The sequence below is a fragment of the Apus apus genome, chromosome 10 (genome assembly GCF_020740795.1).
Source record: "Apus apus isolate bApuApu2 chromosome 10, bApuApu2.pri.cur, whole genome shotgun sequence".
NCBI classification, from domain to species: Eukaryota; Metazoa; Chordata; class Aves; order Apodiformes; family Apodidae; genus Apus; species Apus apus.
In genome coordinates, this window is record NC_067291.1 from 17,947,307 (window position 1) to 17,968,231 (window position 20,925).

At 36.3% G+C, this 20,925-nt stretch overlaps 1 protein-coding gene across 7 annotated transcripts in view; it reads left to right on the plus strand.

Moving 5' to 3' along the window:
• Window positions 1–20,925, plus strand: part of MEF2A (myocyte enhancer factor 2A) — an 83,134-nt gene that overhangs the window by 19,534 nt on the left and 42,675 nt on the right. For all 7 annotated transcript variants that reach the window (XM_051628792.1, XM_051628793.1, XM_051628794.1 and 4 more), the window contains 2 exons: window positions 12,007–12,204; window positions 17,982–18,185. In XM_051628792.1, coding sequence (XP_051484752.1) covers window positions 12,151–12,204; window positions 17,982–18,185 — 258 coding nt within the window. In that variant the 5' untranslated portion in view covers window positions 12,007–12,150. Of the gene's footprint in view, window positions 1–12,006; window positions 12,205–17,981; window positions 18,186–20,925 lie in introns of those variants that run through there.

The following is a 20,925-nucleotide window of genomic DNA, read 5'->3' on the forward strand; positions in this document are numbered from 1 at the left end:
TTGAGTCTGAGGAGTCACTAGATGGGCTAAGTAGTTCTTCCTTTCCACGTCCAAACTGACATCTTGCAAATAATGCAAATGGGCTGACTTGACAGCATTAAAATGTAAGAGCAGAAATCTCAGTTTACTCTGTTCAAACCAAACCTCAGTGCGCTGCTGTTTTCTAGATGCTACACCTGGGGAGCAGACCTGGCTCACACATCCTTATCTGTTACTGATCTGCACATTTATGGTCATCTTAGGATTTTATGTGGTACTTTTTCTGATGTGGAGTCCTAGAGGGATTGTGTTTTTTGATTAAGAAATGCATACGAAAGGGAGTGCTTGCCATCTATGAAGGCTTTCTGATTTTGCTAATGAGATATTACTGTCAAAATTAAGTATATTCAGTGGTAGGCAAATAGGAAGGAACTCTACAAGAAGCTAGAAGGGAAAATCTCCACAAGTATTGGTTTGTGTAACATGTTAAGAGTAGTGCCTGCTCAAAGTACACGGTAAGCTTGTTTTGATTAATATCTTCCTTTTGAAAGCAGGCAAATGTTCATAGTGTTGAGGATGTCTCCACCCCTCCCCCCAGCGAAGCCTTGTGCTGGAGAAAGTGATGACATTATGTAGGTGAATTCTTACAAATCTAAACATAGGCCATAATCAGAGGTGTGTCTGTTTAAATTTTCTTTCCTTTAAGCAAGTCTTAATGCATGTCCTTACAGCTTTTGTAGTCCTGCCTCGAAATAGAGGATAGGAGATGAGAACTGAGAGAAAAGTAGAGCTCAGTCACCAATACAATTTCTTAATTAAAATCCACTTCGCGGATTCTTTCTTCCATTTCTTATGTGCTGTCAGGATTATTTCATATTTTGGCATACAACTTTTCCTGTGTTTGCTCTAAGCTGACTGTTCAGTTTTTATTAAGTGTTATGTGGCTTCATATGCAAAACTTGTGTGTAGCATCAGTGAGAGGAGAAGGCGCTGAGCTCCCCAAGAGCATGAAAGGATAGAACTGGATGCTACAAGTTTCTTGCAGTACAATTTGTAGCCAGAGTTAGAGGTTTGTTGCTATGTATCTGTATATTCCAATGAGATGTAATAGATGATGGAGGATCTTTAGGGTGCTGTATGGAACCAGGTATGTTCAAAGATAGACCAGTCTTAATGAGGGGAAAAAGTGCTTTTAAAACATTCAAAAGCAGCAGTAATAGAGCTGAACATATTAGGCCCTAGTTACACTGTGCCTTCTAGGCTCTGGCTTTGCTGATGCAGGTGAAATTGGAGGCTACAAGCACTGGTATCTCTACTGTTGGCCAGCGAGCTGTCAATATTTATTGCCTCAGCTGCTGCAAGGCTTCCAGTCAGCATGTAAAAGAAAGATGGTTTTAACGTCCTGAAGGCCCAGAGTACTCAACAGTAACTTTTTCAAGAGGACTTAAGATTTCTTTCAGGTGCAAGAATGCTTCTAAGCAGATTCTTGAAAGTTGTGTATAAACTGCATGCCACTTCACTGTGATTCATATTTCTGTTCATATAGCTCCATATAATCATGTTCACAGATTATTTACTTAGAATTAATAAAATGAAATGCTGTGAAATGATGACACTAGCATCTGAATTTACTATGTAGAATCCATTTTCATGAATTAATTTAATATGTGAGTTGTTTTTTTTTTGCTTAGGTGATAAATTTATAGAGTTTCTAATGGAGACAAAATACTGTATTGTCATACCAGAAAGGAATGGAAGAAATTGCAAATTCTTCCTCTTGTACTCTAGTGATACTATTAGAATTAAAAAAAAATAATTATGTGTCTGAATAAGTCTGTCACTTGGCACTCAGGAATTTAGCAATGGCTTTAACCTCTTGTTTCTCCAAGCTCAGAGATTGCCTGAGGTGTTGGTACTTGCACACTGCAGACTTTAATCTGCCAGGGCTACAGACAGTATCAAAGTTTAATAGTGGGATGCAACTGCTCTTACCAAAATGAGAGCAGTTGCTGTTAACATTAAGTGCAACAACTGGAACTAATAGCTGGAAGGAGAAGTAATGCATGTCCAACTGCTATGTATTTCTTTACAACTGAAATAAGCTCCCTACATCTCTTAGCTAGGTTTTTGTCAGAGATGAACAGGACGACAGCATGGATGGAAGGGATCCAGCAGTGTGTGTGAAATGAGCTCTGTTTTGTGTCATTTTCCTAACAGGTTTAAGTCATTGATGCAATAATTAAATGCTGAGATGTCCACTTTGACCATCTTGTACTGCAAGAGACTGAGGCTGGTCATGCAGTCTCCTTTTGAAGTTGTTTCAGGGCTGCTTCTTGGTATTTCTGGCAGTTTCTTTGATAGTGGGGATATTTTTTTTTCCTTTTCCAAAATCAGGTTAGTAAGCTGTGTGTCACTGTATTTTTTTAATAATTATTTTTAATGCATAATTGCAAGTCTGGATGACCACCTTTATCTATGGTCTCTGATTCCTGACTGATATGGGTTATTTTCAGGTGTAGGCAGCCATTGCATCAGGTAGTACTCGGCTGACAGAGATGTCTGCCTTACAGTTTCAAAAAGCTTGCATTTGAATTTAATGCTTCATGTCGAAGTTAAATAAATATACTTGTTTAAATGGCAGAAGTTTTCAGTAAGGGAAGTCTACAATAATCTGAGCCTGTCTGGCCTTCTGCTTCATATTCTTGGCTACTTAATGTAATTGAAAATAGGCCAGCTGCCTTTCAAGTACATTATGATCCAGCTTTTGTGGTATCTTGCTTTTCTCAATAGTCCTTGCTCTTGTTTAACTCTTCAGTGATGTAGTTTATTCACATAGTAGTTTATCAGAAGGGCTTTGTGTATTTACATATTGATCACTTAATTCTTGCTTGGGACCTCAATTAAGTTTTTCTAGGCTTTCACCTGAACTTCTGTCAGCTCTCTCTTCTCATTCAGACCTTTATAGTGGCTCCATTCATGTAAGGTGTTTGTCAGGGTTTGTTCACAGGAAGAGGTATCGAGATTTTTTTTTTTTGAGGAGTTCTGTTTTTAATACAATAATGGGAACAAATGGGTCAGATTGCTCTCTTGTTTAGAGTAACTGAATTTTTAATTAAAAAAAAACCAACAGCTATTGAAAGAGGTATTTTAATACATCTTGCTATCTATCACTTGAAGAATTTGCTGCAAAGCATTAATGTTAGGGTCAGATGACTTAAGTTTCCTACTTGCAGCAATCTACAAGAAAGGTGAAATAATTAGATTTTATCATTTGCTCTCCCTTGCCAGGTACAGGAAGTAATGGAGTTACTGTAGCACCATGAATTTCCATTATCAGATAAACCATATTAACCGACTGCTGGTTTGTTAACATTGCTAAGAAGAACATAGTTACAAAGTTGTTAGTTTTAGGTTCCTATTTGGAGAACAGTTTGTATTCAGAGAACTGTTCCTATCTGAAGATTCAGTGTACTGTAACCCGTGTAGTTTAGATAACATTTTTGCAAGCAAATCGAAGTGGCTAGGTTGATGACACATGAGTGCCCAAACTACCAGACATCGCCTGCAGGTAAAAGATTTATATGCAGGAGCAGAAAATATTCTGAATAATATTTTGCTTCATTTCTTAGTAGAAACTGAGTTTACTACAGCATATTTAGGTGTTAAGTATGTGTGTTAATGTAGTTAACTTTTGTTTTTAATAGCCTGATTGGGACAGTCTTAGCTTGTGATTCATTTCAGAAACTTGGGCATCTAAATGGAGGCCAGGAACACTAGCCTTGGGAGGGGGAGTAAGAGGGTTGTGCGTACTTGGATCAATGAAATTTTTTAAATCGTAAGGTATTTAATTCTAGTCTGCTTTTAAAAGAGTTAATGGGAATCAGACTGTTTCTTGACCAAGGATGCCTACCAGCAGCTTCTTGAGTTCACTGGTGTTGCCTGTGTTCTGCATCTATTTCCAATGTACCACTCCTGAGACATAGCTGAGTCGATTAATCTCGTTATTGTACATTCTTCTATTATTTGTTACCTGTCTGCCTCAGACAGTCTCCATGCATGTCTGTGGAGGACCTGCCCTATGATGTGCTGTAGCATTGCCCTCCGTAATGTTTTATTTTACTTACATACAAAATTACTGTTTGAAAGGATGCAGGGAAGGGAATAATTCACTGAAATTTGGTTTTAATCTCTCTGAAGTACAAATGGTGGTGCATCTGAATTTTAAAAGAAGAGATTGAGTTTTGGACAAAGGCTATGGCAGCCACAGGAAAAGAATCTCACCACTAATCTTTGTTAGAAAGGTGTAGGCGTCTTTATGGTTTACTGAGTGTCTTACTGAGGCATGCAGGCTGTTTGAGGCATCATGTTGTCGTGTCTGTCTGGTTTATAACTGTTGCACTTCAACAATATGACTGTATCCTGTCATTTAATCGGACATCAAATAAGTTATCAAGAGAGCTTTCTGGGTAATTATTCAGTGACTTAAAGCTTCTTATACATTTTTTGATGTGTGGTATCTATTCTGTTTGTTCTCAGTTTTCCTGCTGTGTTCCCTTTAAGAGCAGGAGTGCCTGTATCATGTGGTATCCTTTGGAAGACTGGAAATGTGTATTTAGTAAGAAAGAGAATATGCTGAGGAGAGAAACAGTTGTGGAGACTACTTGTCCTAGCAAATTAAAAAAAAAAAAGGGCTGGGGAGGGGAGTCAGGCAAGAAGCTTGGAGCCTGTGCAGAAGCTGATACACAGGATCAGGAAGAACTGGGTATTTAAGAAGGAGCTAAACTTTGGGAAGAAGTTCCCCAAGTACAGAATGGGAGCATACAGTGCTCTATGTCACAAAGCCACCGTTGACTGAAGCCAAACTTGGAAAAGAAGACCCATCTTGAAGGGGAACAATGGGCAGGGAGGAGTCTTCATTTATAATCCTATATTTCCACTCTCTCATCTACTCACATTTGGCCCTTGCTAAGAAATTTAATAAAATCTGGCATTTTTCAGTTGGAAGTTTTGTTTAAAGAAGAAGGTGTAAGCAGAGCCATGTGAGAGCTATGACTGCCTTTCTATTCCATTAGGTTCCTGAAGTCAGCTGTAAATGTTTTTGATTGCTGCAATGTTTGTTCAGTAAGGTGTTGAAGTTGCTGTCATGTGGCCGTTTGTTGCATTACCTCAACAATCTGTAGGCAGAGTGAACAGTTTTCCTCTTTGTATAAAGTAAAAATTAATTACTAGAAGGTTAGTCAGTGATAAGCGTTAAGAACTTCACTGAATCATAGAAGTCTTGCTGCAATCACAAAATCAGTTGCTGAAGTACCAAGCTAGTAGAGTTTTCTACATCAGGTAAAACTAGTGTTAAATGCTTAACCTAATAATTAAATTACCTCGTAATTTCTGTTCTCTTGTGGGTTTTTTTGTGTGTTTTTTTTTTTTTTTTTCTAGTAGAAGAAGCTAAAAAACAGAGGCAATCAAATTACTTTTGTATACATGCTTCCTAAGGAAGAATTTCCTATGGTTTCTAGTCTTGCCTTGGGAAACTGCCAGTTCTTGAAAACTGGTCTATCAGCTTGGGAAAAATCTCTTTTGAAAAAAAAACAAACAGTGCATTCTAGTGCATTCTAAAACTTGTTTTAAAAAACAGGCATCTGAATCTCTAGTTCATTTTCCATACAGCTTATATTTCTGTAGTTCTCTTTGGAAGAAGATACAGTTATTCAGCTTCACCTTAGACAGAACATACTGCATGGAGAAAAACATCAGAAAAGGCCATTTTGAGTAACAGTATATTTCAGTCGTATTCAGAATTTGAAGTTACAGTTATTCAGTAAGGCCGTATTTTTTCAAAGTAATTTGAAGTCTTTTCTAATATGATTTCAGAATTTGAAAAGCTGTGTAACTTATAAATTAGAATCTCAAAAATAGATTTGATTTGAATGTGGAAACTGGGGACTATGTTTAGTTGCAAAAATCCACTCTTAGAAGTACAGTTTACTTAAATGGTCTAGTATAAAAAATGTGCATTATTCTTCCCAACTGAAAGAAGCAAGTGTTCTATGATGCATAAAAAAGAATATCAATAAAGAATTGTTTATGGCTTCCTGTTTTAATAACTTTATAAAAAGTTATTTTGGCTAAGGGTTGTATTATTGTTCTTTAACAATGCTTGTGTATCACTTGCTAGCTTGAGGACCTTGGAGCTCTGAGGCCAGTCTTATTTACTGTAAGGCTCTACTTGTGAAAGAATAGCATCTAAACTGTGGATGGAAAAAAGATTTATTTCCTAATATTGTGGTACAGCAAGTAATGTGAGATAAATGACAACGAGGTCTTGTTTTGAAGGGGTAGGCCATGCTATTGTTCTACAGTTCTGTTTTACCTTGCTTACAGCAATGTATGATGGCAGAGCTATAGAAATGTGGCTGTAACATTTTTGTTACTGTTTTTGCACACCTTTGCAAAAACCCCCTCAAGAATCTGAGTGTCATCTCTATTAAGTGCAAACATAGAGGCAGATGCAGTCCCTTTGCTTCAAATCTTAATTTTAAAATCCAGCTATAAAATGATGGCAATAAGTTTTGGAGCAGGGCTGGTAGAATATCTAAAGCACAGTAATAACATCCCATGGCTCTCAACATGTTGGAGTGCAGATCCAAACTGGAGTCAATATATTTTCTGTAATTAATTTGGGATTTAGAAAAAAACGTGATGTCTGGAGTTGTATACTTACAAATAGATTTGCATTCACTTTGAGGTTATAAAGAAGGAAATCTCCTTATCTCTCACTTTTGGACAGTGAAATGGAATCTGAGAACCGTTTGATTAATTATTTTGGTGAGGTCATTATTTGATTGTGACTTTTTTCAAGCTATTTCCACTTAGAGTTATGCAGCAGGGAGGGAGGACACTCACACATTTACAGGTACTATGTAAAAATGAGATACCCTGTTATCTGCCTTGTTGATGTAGAACTGTCAATACTTAGTGATGGGCCTTGTCTCCATCGTGGTATGTATGGGAATATTTATATTCTGGTCACGTCCTTGGTATGCAAAGTGTTAGTTAAAATTACAAGTGAATGTGCAGTTCAGCTGTGGTTTGGTTATGGAGCCTGTACCCTATCAGTTCATGCTTAGGGGCTGAATCTACGCAAATATCTACACATGCTCTTTTAAGACTAGAAAAAAGCCTGTTAACCTTGATTTACTCAAAATTATTGGCTGCTATTTTGTAAGTCTTATCTAAGGCTTAGCAGTGTAAGATAGATCTGTACAGATCTGTGTTTTCATGCAGCTGTAGGTTTTGAGAGTTATCATGCAAATGACCTGACGTCATGACACTTATTTCTTTGTAAGCTTTGCAGTAAATGAGCTGTGAGGAGATGGTTACTGTCAAATGTAACCTGTAACTGTGATGATGAAATGGAAGTTCCAAGAAAACAAAGAGGCAGAGGGAAGTCAAAGGAAAAGAAATGGAAGGAGTATAATTCTGACACAGTTTTTTCCTAACCTGTTCTGCCAGAAGGCTTCAAGACCTTGTGGAGTTCTGCACAAACATGATTTGTTTCCACTGAACCCTTGAAAGAATTTTTCTAAATAGGTCAAATACAGTTTCCTTGCTTTAAAGTTGGATTTCTCTATTTATGGAACTGTAAGCAACCTTGACAACAAACCAACTGATCTGAGTTACTGAAAATAAGCAGTCATGAGGGTGTATTTTAGCACATGGTTGTGTTGTCTTTCAGTTATTGGTGTGTTGTTTTCATGTGTTGGGGAAGAAAGTAAATCCATTAATTTGGAATTAAGTTTACTTTTGTAAAATAATGGAGGCTTTTACTTGGACAGCTACAAAAATAATTTCTTTTCCTCCTATTGCAAGCTCACATTTTCTGTTTGAAATTCATAATGAAGCACATGTTCTTTTTTCCTTCTCTCTGCTTACTTTTACTCTTTTGTTGAATATGTCTGAATTTTTTTTAATTAATTTTTTTTTTTTAAAGTATTTTGCTTCTATATGCCCATGCAAGTAATGTATAGCAGTTTTGGTGGCTGTAATTTGATTCTGTCACTTAAGAAAGTAGAACTTTACCTTTGTCAAGGTTAGTTCACATTAATTTAATGTTTACTTTCAGAAATAAATGTGCATTGATCTTCTGTCAATTTTCCAGTATTTGGGTGAAAGTTTGATGATGATCGAGATGAAATGGCTTTGTGACTTAAGAATTTTACATAAGTATGTTTGCATTGCATCTATCATTTAGCAAAATTAAAAGTTTGCTAATTACATTTTTTATGTAACCATACAGTGGACACAGTCTTATATTTTATCTTATACGGTTTTGTTGCTAGTCAGAATGGAAAATAAAAATGCAACTCTGACGTGATCAAGGATTAGAAAAAGGCAAAGTCATTGCTCCCATGAGAAATCTAATGTGAGTTTGTTGTTGTTGGTAACTTCCCATTTGGATGTTCTGAGCACGTATGAAAAGTGGCTTTTTACTGCACAATTTGCTTTGATTTTGGAGTTAGTGTCAAGATCCTTTCTACTCTAAGCTTATGCTAAACTTGTGTTGCAGTTCTTAGCTTTGAAAATCATCTTTTATGTGAATTCAAAATGAAAGAGATGCTGTATTTCAGAGCTGGGTTGCCTTTGGCAAATGCATTTCAAAGCCAGGTTTCTGGTGTCCATGGCAACCTGTGGAGAGGGAGGAGAGGCTGTCACTGGGTGGACCCAGATGGGGACAGACATGCAAATGGAAATTTGGAATTTGCTAAGTGAGAAAAGTGCTTGAGGTTGAAGAAGGTAGCAGACCTGAAGACTAGGGGCAAGAGTGGGCTGATTAAAGAGGGTGGAGGTCGAAAATGGGAAATGAGTTGATGCATTTATGCCTAATAGAGCATACTAACTCTGAAAGAGCTGAAATAACACCCCAGAACTGTAACAAAGTGTGGGTGAGAATTACTGTCCTTTTTTTTTTTTTTTCCCTTTGTGTGATGGTATGTAGAGCAGATGATAGTGCTTCCCTGCTGCTGTTTCTTCCATTAACTCATGGAAAGTGTTTGTGCATCTCTTATTTTGTATCCTTACGTACATATATTGCATAATCTTGCATAATATTTCTCCTCTACCTTGTTCTCCCATGAGCTTATTTTATTCACTGTGTAGACTTGCTCTTGAATTTCTGTTGCATAAGGTGTAGGAGCTGAGTAAATGAGAGAGGACTGTATGAAGCTTGCTGTCCCACACAGGGGCTTCAAAATTGTGTTCTGGAGCACAGGACTGGTTTAAGAAAAATTTGAGAAACATTAAATTTGTCTAGCTGTATATCTAATGCAGTAGAACATAACATTGTTATGCCTCTGCATAAGTTTATGGTAGATTACAATAAAATTTTATATTTCCTGTCTTGTATAGTGTATGCACCGTGTCTGTCCCTCTGTTTCAGAAAAAACAGCGAGTAACTGGAAAGGATAGAGGACAGGATGACTGGCCAGAGAATAGCTTTTCTGTAGGAAGTGGTTGCTTGGAGTAGGATTTTTAAGTTTTGAGTAATGGGAACTGAAAGAAAATACAATAAAGGCATCAAAATCGGGACTAACATGATTGGTGCAGATTATACAAGGCACTTTACTGCCTTGTATAATCTGTGGATACCAAATATAGTTAGCAAGATCAGGCTTAAATGAAAGTATGTCTTCTACTCTGATGTGTAACTAAGCTGTGGAACTCCTTGATTCTAAGTGCTAAAAATTTCCACAGCTTCAGAAGCAATATTCATGGAAGATTATTTGATATACAGCTTTAAATCTAAGATTCCTTTTGACTTCTGATTAAAAAAATCACTGAAAATATGGAGAAAAAACATAATTGCTTTCAAGTAGTATATGCTTCTTCTATTCCCGTGTCCCTCCTTTATCATCCTAGTGATATTTGGTAATAGCTGCAGATAAAATGCTGGACCAGATGGATTTGGTCTCACATGTGGTGGCTATTTGTATGCACTAGTTAGGATGGTGAGTGCTTTTAAAAAACAGAGGAAGGAATCTAGTAGTTTCATATTCAAAGAACTGTTTCAATAATGTATGGTATATTTTAAAAAAATGAAGCCACATATGAAGGAGAAATTCTAAGAGCTGCTTATAGAGACCCTTTTATTAGGTATGTTCGAGGAATGCAATGAGTTTTTTGTGGAACTAAATTTAATGTGTGATCATAGTATGGGCTGTTGTTTTTTTTTTAAAGAGAGTGGGACAGCTGACTTAACACTAAATGTTTTGTGAATTGAAGCTTATAGAGTCCAGTGAATATTCTTCATTTCCTTTGTTTGTGTATTGTTTTTATTTTTTTTGTTTTTAACAAAAGTATAAATTTATGTGCCAGCTGTTGCTTTTCTTGTAAAGTATTTGCTATGTGCTATTGGTTGTGTAGAGGCTTGTTCCTCGGGCCATAGATAGCTGTTAATACCTTTTTAGCAGCACTTTAGATCTTTTTTTTGAAGAAAATAAAAGCAATGCCAAACTGATGCATGTTTCAAGTGTTTTGATGTGTAAACAATGTCTGCTGCATATCCTTTTGACCAACGGACATTACATAATCTTAGTGTTGATTTGATCTTAAATTCCATGGAATGGTATTTCTAAATATTGTTGTACATTTCATGGTGTTTTACCAAAGCAGTCTTTTGTTGATACCAGGTAAATATAAAATGACATTCCATCGTTTTTTATGTTCCTCCACCTCTTTTTTTTTTTTTTTTTTTTTCCTCCCAAGCTGCTGCAGAATGTCGTGGTTGTTTCCTCAGTGTAAATTGGCTGTATTGTGAAGTGTAGCCTGTGACTAATTGCCTCTTGCTGTTTCTAGGTATTAGCTGTCTGATGGTGATGTGGTTGCACCACTTTCTACACATGGCCTCAAGGATATGGCATTGTGACACCCGTATTAAAATCTGCAAGGCTTGATTTCAAAAGACATTTTTGGTTGGAAAGTTACAGACGATATAAGCCAATATTGTGGCTGGTTTTTCACCCTTTATTTTAATGAATATTAGTTGGTAATAGAATAAGGTGTACTTATTCCATGTTTATGCATTCTAGCATATAGTTGGTGTTCTAGAGGCTACATGTTTTCAGTTGTTCTCCAGTTCTGTTGAATTAATGTTATCCTACAGATCAAGCAGTATGGTTTAGCACATTTTTTAAACTGAAATGTGTTAAATATTGGTGTTTAATAAGTCATTTTGGTGCGTTAGTACCAGATTGAAATATGATGACAACACACTGGCTTTTCAAGTTGCATGCACCTGTATCTTTCTAAACGGTTTACTAAAATAAAACAAGCACTGGACTGGTAATTGATTACTGGCAAATGTGCAACTTGCACATTATTGTAGGGAGAGTAACTGTGAGAATGTCTTAATTATTCAGTGGTGTCTTGGTAGCTGTTAAATAGTTCTGTTGTAAAAATATTGTCTGTGGTCTTTGTCCTTTTTAATTAAAGATATTCCCTCTTCCCTTCTCCCTTCTGCTTCCCAATGGAACTCCAAATACTATCTGAGGAAATGAATTGTAATTCAGAGTAGGAACAGAAACTTGATATTGCCATGGCCTTGTTTCATTATTATACTGTTTGTCTTGTAAAACTATCAGGAAACACAGAGTGGTTTCCCTATAAGGTTTCCTAAAACAGTGAGTGGAGTTTACCAAAACTGTGGGTAAATTTTGGGAACCTCAGATCACTGAAGGGCTAAAGCTTAGACTGGCAAGCTCCACTCCCTTTGACAACTGTAAATTTTTAAGGCATCCAATTGAAAGTGTATGAAATACTTGGTGTGCAAACTACAGATTTCAGAACTTAGGAAACTAGTTGGGTTTTATTTAATTGGAGTGAAGTATGTAGTATAATATTTCATTAATGAAAAGACTTGTTATTCACTGAAATTATTTTATGCATGCTTATATTTTATGGCTATACAAGTGTTAAATGATGCTTCCTCTTAATTAACTTGTAAATTAATTTGTTCAAAATTTTATTTTTTAGGGGTTTATAAGAAGAAATAGAAATCTGTTCTCAAGCTGAAGACAAAGTATAAGAAAACAGTATCATGTGTTAGAATACTGAAGAGTGAAATTTCTTGGATTAGTATATTTCTGGATTGCAAAGGAAAAGAAAGAAGAGGTGAAAATGGGGAGAAAGAAAATACAAATCACACGAATAATGGATGAACGGAACAGACAGGTGAGAAACAAGGAGTCTGCATGAACAAGTTGATCAGTAATCACAAAAATTAACGGAGCCTTTCAATACATTATTCTTAATTCACTCTTCCAAAGCCAGTCTTTGTCATCATGTATATGCAGATACAGAATACAAATAAGAAATATGTCTCAATGCTTTTACTACTGTTTTAGGGGAAATTGTTATTAATAAATATGATCAATTACTACGTTAAAACAAATTCACTCTAAAACTACTATTCCTATTTAAATGGAACCCTAGTCTGTTGCTCTAGTAGACTGGAGGATTGTGTTGAAGCAGAAGCCTTACCTGCTCTGATAGCTACTAGGAATGCCTGGTAATGAAGATGGAGAAAGAATAAGGATTTCACAAAGGATGGAGTAGAAGTATTTGCTGCAGCTTCTTTTGCAGTGGAGTTTGATGTGGCTGTGGACAAAGAACTGCAGTGCTTTGGATATAGAAATGAATTTCATGAGCCTGATTCCGTTTAGAAGTATTGATTTATATTCTTTGTTAGAGCTGTTTACTTTAAAAATTGTCAGTCAAAAGGGAGGAGTGCTAAAAAGTCCCATTTTTTGAAAAGCTACTTACTTGGTTGCTTTTGGCCTAATAAAGAGTTGTCCTCTGAACCTTGAAAGGTACCAAAAGTTGATGACTGAGCAGTAGTGTTTCCTTTTAACATCTAAATTGCTACATGAGATACAAAATAAAATTTAGATTGGATATTGAAATTTCTAGCAGGGTATGTGGAAGGAAAAGTACTGTAGGAGTGACTTAAAGATCTTTAAGAACAATCATAGTGGATCAGACCAAATATTCCCCTAGGCCAGTGTCTTTTGTCCAGTGATGGTCATAAGCAAATCAGTGTAGGCTAGAGATGCACATGTTACACTGCTCTGTAATCCTCTTCCAGCTTCTAACTATTCTTAGCTCAAGGATTTCCTGAGCTGGATGTGGTTTCCGTAGATTTAGTAACCATTAATGTTTTTTTTTTTCTTTTACCCACCCCCCACCAGTGAACTTGTTCTGTTACCCTTTGAGCCTTTGTGAAGTTGCAGCATTTACATACAGCATCTTTTGACTAGGATTTCCTATATGTCTATTACCTGTTATTTCAAGAAAAACCTTTTCATTTATGCTTAGTCACGGTTCTGCTAATTACTGAGCTCTTGCATGAGAGAGGCTGCAGTCACTCCCTGTCCAGCCTCTCCATTTTGCTTGTTAATCTGGACCTCTGCCTTATCTTCTTATTTTCTCTTAAAGTAACTTTTTTCAGGCTGAAGCATGCTATCTTAGCCACTTTAATCTATATTAAAACGTTTTCTTTATTTATTCCATGCCTTTGACCATTGTCACTAATTTTCCCTAAACCTCCTTGAGTGTTACTGCATTATTTTTAGTGGCAAAGGGACCCATGACCGCACAGTGCTCAAGATGCATGCAAAACTTGGACTTATATAGTGGTGTATTGATATTTCTTCTCTGTTCCCTTGCTAGTACTTGACTTTCTTTTTTAACTTCTGAGTGCTAGTGTGATGTTGGGGTAGTGTCAAAATTCCACAGGACTGTCTTGCTGCTGACACATCAGCTCAGAGCCCATTGTTTTGTGTTTGAAATCAGGCTTGTTTTTCTCCCTGTGTCCCTTTAAAGCAACGTAAACTCTGAGAAGACTATATATAGCAAGAAAAGTATTATTGGAGTTTGGGAGAAAGCCAAGTATTGTGTTTGAACAGCTTTAATCAGACAGTGACTCTATGTTTGATGTAGATAAATGTCTTAAGTACACGTAGTAAAAGTCGATGAATTAATAACTTCAGTTCTTTCAGATCTTGCTCTAGAACTTCAGGCACATTGAAGAGGTGGAAATTGATCACTCTCTCGCTTTTTTAAAACTTCTTTGGACTGTGGTTTTATTCTGCTTGAAGTACGATATCTTTATAGTATACCCTGACTCCAGTGGGGTGGATTTTTTTCAGAGGGAGTGGTTTTTTTGCATCTCCATCTTGTTGTTCAGGTTGGAACAACAGAGAGGAGGAGAAATAGTGCTTTTGTATCAGCTTTTAGCCCCCTTATACCATTGCTGTGGCTGAAGCACAATATAGGGATTCAGTTCTAAGTTTTGTTTCTGGCTGTTTTTTGGCTAGCAGTCTTTTGAGCTCTTTAATGTCTAGGAAGAGGCTTTAAGCTCTACCTTAAATATGGAATTAGGCTTGCTTTATAATTTTGTTAGTGAAACTCAGATAATTATAGCATAATTCTTGTTTTTAAAAGGTTTTGAAGAGATAAAACAGCTTTTGTTAGTGGAGCCAGATTTTTTTATGTGTAGAGGTATTGATGGTGTTCTTTAACTCCACTGGTGTCCTGTGGTTTTAGTAGCTAGTATATAGAGTTTAAACATACTAAAATGCCCTGAAACAAAGGATATTTATTAGGTATTAATCTACTTTTGAGAATTTTTTCATTGACCCAGATGAGGAGGGCCTGTAGGAGTTGTTTTGCTGAGTGGAAAGTATAGTTCAGTTGTATTCTGTTAGTTTTTCTGTGGTATATGTAGCTGGTTAGTAGGTCACTTATAAAACATGCATATGATGTCCTGTTTAGATGTTTAGTATGATATTTAGGGGTTTTTTTGTTTGTTTGAAAATAGGAGTAGTATGGGATAGAGCTTTGCCTGCAGAGCAAGTTTGTGTGATTTCGACGGGAAAAAAGCTGTTGTTTTAACAGCAGCATCTTATTTCTGATGGGATTGTATGTGAGCTCAAAACAGAATATATGGACCATTACTCTTGGGGATTACAATAGTCATGAGACTGTCATTGTATTATTAATTAAGCAGTCTTATCTGCTTGAATGAACTGTATGACATTTATCTTCATTAAGCTGAAGAGAATAATGTACAGTAAATTAGATATCAGAGGAGCTTAATCTTGCAGCCTTTGCTCTCTTGTTTTCCCCCCTTTTTGCTAAGAAATAGAGTAGTGCTGAGGAAGCCATTGGCCTATAATAAAGGTACATATTTTTTATTTTAGTGTGGTCCTAAATGGCAGGGAAAAAAGAGAAATTTGTAAAACTAGTATTCTGCTTTCTGAGTTTTTAAATGAAAGCTGAGTTTATAATAGACTGTGTGGATCCCAGTAAGGTTTGGACTCCAGTGGTAGTGGGGTTTCTGCTGAGCACTGTCCAAACACAAAATGAGAAATGGATGCTAGCTGAACATCTCCCAAGACAAACAGTGTTACCAGAGGTGAGAAAGGTAACGTTTCAGTAGAGGAGTTAAGATCCCTTGCCCAGGATCGTATGGGTCCTCAGCAGAACTAAGCCTTCAGTCTTGCCATTTAATGACTTACTGAAGTAATGTAGCACACACACATCTTGTTTATGATGCTTTTTTCCTGACAAAAACAAAGCAAATATATTTGACTATACTTGAGTAATAATCTCTTAAGTATCTTGTAATTGACATGTCTAGATCAACAACAGCTACTAAAAAACAAACAAACTGCAGTTTCCCCAAATCCCCAGGGGAATCCAGACAAAGTAATTCTTAATGTCCCATCCAAGATAAGATAAATAAATCCCAAGTGTTCCAAAAGAAGGCATGTGTAAAGTAAAAAAATGCTAGGAGACTTACAAAAATTTCCTTTAAAAAGTGGCTCTATTTTATTATATGTGAATAGTCATGTTTCCACCAGCATTTGGGAAAAGTACACCCCAGTAAAATCTGTATTTGTACTTGATCAATTTGTGGAATTGATAACTGAAATTAGAATACGAACAGCAGATTTATTAAGGTGAAGTCTGTATTTTTTTTTGGCATCTTGTGGCACTAATGTATTGTAATTGTTAAACAATAAGTAGATAAAAAGATCTGCTTACTCTAGTTGAATCTTCAATGTGTTAGAGCACTATTACATAAAATGGTTTCAGAGATAGTGCTTTATCTTAATGGAGCTCCTCACCAAATGTGCTTTTAAAAGGGTTGAATTAAAAAGTTATGGTAAGTATTCACTTTTCATCTGAATATGGATTGTTGAAGCCTTTCAAAAGGCTCTGTGATTAGTGATCTTTAAGCAGGAAGAATTTTCTAAGTTAAAAACACTGTGCAGGAAGTTGGGTCGAACTGTGGTTGTAATAATGTCTGATATTCCATATTCTTATCTTTCTAGGTCTTCTGTTTATTACCTCCATCTCTACTGTGGCTAAGTGTAAATCATCCAGATTTTCAAAAATCATAGGCATGCTGCGTTTTTAGGGGGAAGGGGCACATGTTAAAATACATTTTTAAAAATTTCTTTCAATGTATTTTTTTCTATGGATGCGGATACTGATTTATAGCTGGAGAGCAATCTCTGGTCACAGTAACTTGGCAAACATTTGTGATGGAAGAGCCAAGTGTGCATATACTGTTTTAATAATACAGTTATTACCAGCATCCTTGTACATAGAGTATCTGTCTGTATCCCTCTGAGACTGTTGATGTGGTGGGAAGGGTGGTATGTATTCTGTATTATGGATGGTGTTAAAAAAGTAATATGCTTGAGATACTCATTTCTGGAAAAAATGCCTCGAGGTGTGTATACATAGAATTTTCCCATCCATCTTCCAAAAACTTGATGTACATCTAAGTAATTAACATGTTAGACTATAGAAACCCACAAAACAGGTTTGATTGTTTCTTGTGTTTTACTTCATTCCTGTCTTGCAAAAGAATTCTTGGTGTTGTCTGCTAAACATGTAGGTCACCTGTCAGAGAGGCATATACTTTGAACTGTAATACAGGTGTGTCCATATGGCCATAGAGGTGTTCCATTCAGCACTGAAGCTCAGATTGAAAGCCTAGACCCAAAATAGCATCTCTGTTTAAAATATTTCAGAACATTGACTTCATAGTAGTAGATGGAGTGCATTTTGAGACACTTAGGAGGACATTATTAAAAATACTGTCCATTAAAAAAATGGCCTCAGCATCGGACCTGTGTTGGATTCAGCTTGATGTCAAATACATTGATATTCTTATATCCCTAACTAAGGATTCCTTCTACAAAAAGGAATCAATTTTTGAATGTTGTGGGGTTTTTTTCTTCATAATTGATGGTGATTTTTGTAACTGCCTTTCCGTCTTCCCCAGTGGGCAAATGGCACTTTTGTGTTGTTCTGTAATGGATTTATTTGTGATGTTTCCAAGTGGCAGGAAACAGCTTCAAAGTGTAAGTGAATCTGATTAGATGGTTTAATAGCAAAACAAAGTATGTTTCTTAACTTTGCATAATAAATCATATTACTTTGCATAAATCATATTACATAGTAACCATGTTGCTTCCATTGATATTGCTGATTTCTTTGATTTCATTAGAATTAAGTTTGTGAGTAAGTTGAATAAACCAGTTACAGAACAACTGATCATCAGAGATGATGTGATTCCTGGGAGGTCGTTGTTGGTTGAAAAGAAGGAAGTACAGTTAGAGGACCCTGCAAAATTTAAAATTTAACTCTTCTTACTAGCTACAAACCCTCTTCTCAGTAGTCGTATACCAGTGGAAGAGTTGAAGGGGTGTGTTTGTCTAGCTTAGTCTAATATAGAGCATTGGCCCTAAAAGTGGCACCCAGATATGACAGGCAGTTCTTCTTTTAAACTTGTGTTCAGTTATGTCAGTTGTTTTAGTGTTAAGAATAAATAGCGTAGGCTCAATTGGTATATTCCTTGAATGCTTGATTGTAGTTTTTCAAACCCTTCCTATGTGTTTTAAAAAAAATAATCATTATTCTTTCTTCTCTAGGTCACCTTTACAAAGAGGAAGTTTGGATTAATGAAGAAGGCATATGAGTTGAGTGTACTCTGTGACTGTGAAATAGCACTCATCATTTTTAACAGCTCTAACAAACTCTTTCAGTATGCCAGCACTGATATGGACAAAGTTCTACTTAAATACACAGAATACAACGAGCCCCATGAAAGCAGAACCAACTCAGATATTGTTGAGGTAACAATTTGAAAAGATAAATCAGTTTTCTCCCTAATATCTCAAATATAGAGCAATATAGAAGATTTTAAGATACTTTAAACAAATTTATTTATTAACTTTAAAACCTTGTCATAAAATGCAAACAATTGTTTTTAGTCTGGTTTATCAAAGGCAGAAAGTTGTACTTACAGCCATGTTGTTTTCCCATCTGTCCCCCACCCCCTGCCGGTTCCTGGGAAACATGTTTGATTTCAACACATATGGCAATGGAAATAGAGGTGTGAAAGATGATTGTTTTTCTGGGGGAGGGAGGCAGGAAGTGTTCAAGATTTTAAGGGAAATAAATCAATTGGATGGAGACTAAGGTCCAAAAAGTGCCCTCAGCCTAACAGACAGTTCAAATTGGCCCCTTTTCTGAGGGAGCAGCCACTTTACTGGTCAAATGCTGCACATGGCTCAAATCAGCCTGTGCAGCCCCTTGTTCAGCCAAAAACAAACAAAAAAAAGTTAATCTGTGGAGCAAAGTAACTTAATTAAATTTGTTGTCCGCTCTGTGTGTCAGTTAAAACATAGCAGTAGAATGACTGCAGTAGAATACCCAAAGGTATTGGTTTCATCTACTTTTGTTATGCTTCTGCTTTAAATAGAAGCCTTTCCAGTGCATAATTTCTATATTAGGTGCAGTAGAAATCAAGGATTTTCTTGGCAATTGGAGCCTTTATGTACTGTAACTGCATTTCAGATAAGAGTCATGTCTCCAGTAGTTCTGTAAATAGACCGAAACAGGTGGCTGACTTAAGTGCTTAATTTAAATTCTGAAGTTGTCTTCCGAACAAATGCTTGCTTTTTAGGAATGATTTAGGAATAGCCTTGTGTCGCTGAAGAGTCTATTGCCAAGGGGATCACAGAGTACAGGGAGCATACTAGTTGATCTTGTAAGTTTTTAAGCAAAAATCAGATTGGCAAAACTGAGAAAGAAACAAATGCCTTTTATTTCCTTCTGAGATTCTCTGCCAATTTGTCAACTCTCTTTTATGATCTGAAAGAAAACCTCCCCAACTTGTCTTCAGTGTTGAGTACTAATAAGAGGGATAATACGAGCTTTGAAGGGTTGAAAGAGTATTACTTAGTTACTGGATTACTATAAATAAGGGATAGCCACTCTAGAGGAAGGGAAATCCTAATTCTTTCAAGATGAGCTTTTGACTGTGGCAGGCATGACTTTTGAGATAGGGATGCAAGCAAGTCAGTTAGCCAGGCTGATTTATTCTGCATTTGAGGCCTCTTTGTGTTATGACTTGTAGCGCTAGTGCTGCCTCACATCATGAGGAATAAAATCTCTTCCAAAATAATTTCAACACAAGGCTTTTTTGTTTGGTTTTTTAATTTGTTGATGTTGGTTTTTTTTTAACCGGTGTCAAGTGTTTGGCAACTGGACACTATGTTAAAAAAGAGCAGTTAGTACCTAAGTGTATACATGGTTTCTATTCTGGGGGAACATGCAAGGACTCATGTGCAGCTTCTCATTTTCCTCTAAATTTACTGTATGGGATTTGGGACTTTACCTCTCATTTTTTAAACATAGTATAATTTAGGAGTGCATCTCCCAGTCTTTTCAGATTAGCCCTTTGTGCTCCTTAGTCTGCTTGAAATGTTTGTGTTTTTTCTTAGAAAAAAAGTTATTTAGCCAAAGAGGGGAGTGTATACCTTTTTTGCAAGGAAAATACATTATGGCTGTCTTCTGGATGGGAAAGTTAAATATGTAGAATGAGATATATATATACGGTCAATATATGTAAGGTAGATTGATATTTTCTTTGGATTCCAAGAAAAAAAAAGTACAGTGTTTCAGAGAGACACTGCAGTTTCATTGTTTACAACTGCTTGCATTTCAGTTTTGCTCTGCCTTTATGGTAACTTTGTTGTCTATTAGCATTATTCTTTGGGCAATTTAGAGATATAATTCGTGGTTGGGTTCAGATGGTTTGCTTCCCACTGTAAGTAAATCATGTCTTTGGTTTAGAAAAACATTTCAGTGGAAAATTCCATGGAAAATTGTCTACTTTTTTTGCCTTACAATAAAGCTGAATTGGTTCAGTGGAGAGTATGATGTGCTTTGGAGCAAATGCAGTGATGGGTGCAGCATAAGTAGGGAGGAACACAAGAGGAGAGATTTGAGATAGGGGAAGAGTAAGACTCTGTATTTAAATAGCAGCAAGTTCCGAAAAGCTCACTGCTAATTTCACCACTGATGGATGTTTGTGGCATGACAGAGGTGAAGTTGCAGCACCAGCTTTTTTGGAAACGTTCTGAAAGGACTGTGTAAAATGGCTTCTCTTTATTTTGCTTATGTAGAAATATAATTTTAACAAATACAAATTACAACCCCCGAAAAAACCCTCTCAAATATAGAATTCAACTTAGAATAAATAATCCCATTTAATGAAGTTATAACTGATGTATATACCTTAGCTCATGTTTTAGTAATTCACTTGCCTCCTTGATATGACAGATGGTATTTATTGTGATGTAGGCTCACTGTGAAGCTAGTCTTGACCCACTGTGTTCCTGATATGCATGACAGGAGGGTTGGGTTTTTTTCCTGTACTAGAAGGATATTTCTACGCAGCTCAAAAGATGTATAATGGAAGAAACAAATCCACTTTTACTTATTCTTGATACTGGTTAATGTTGTAGATGATTAAGTGAAATTGATGAGCCATCTTCCCCTTATAGTTGCCTCCTGTTCAATTTTGGC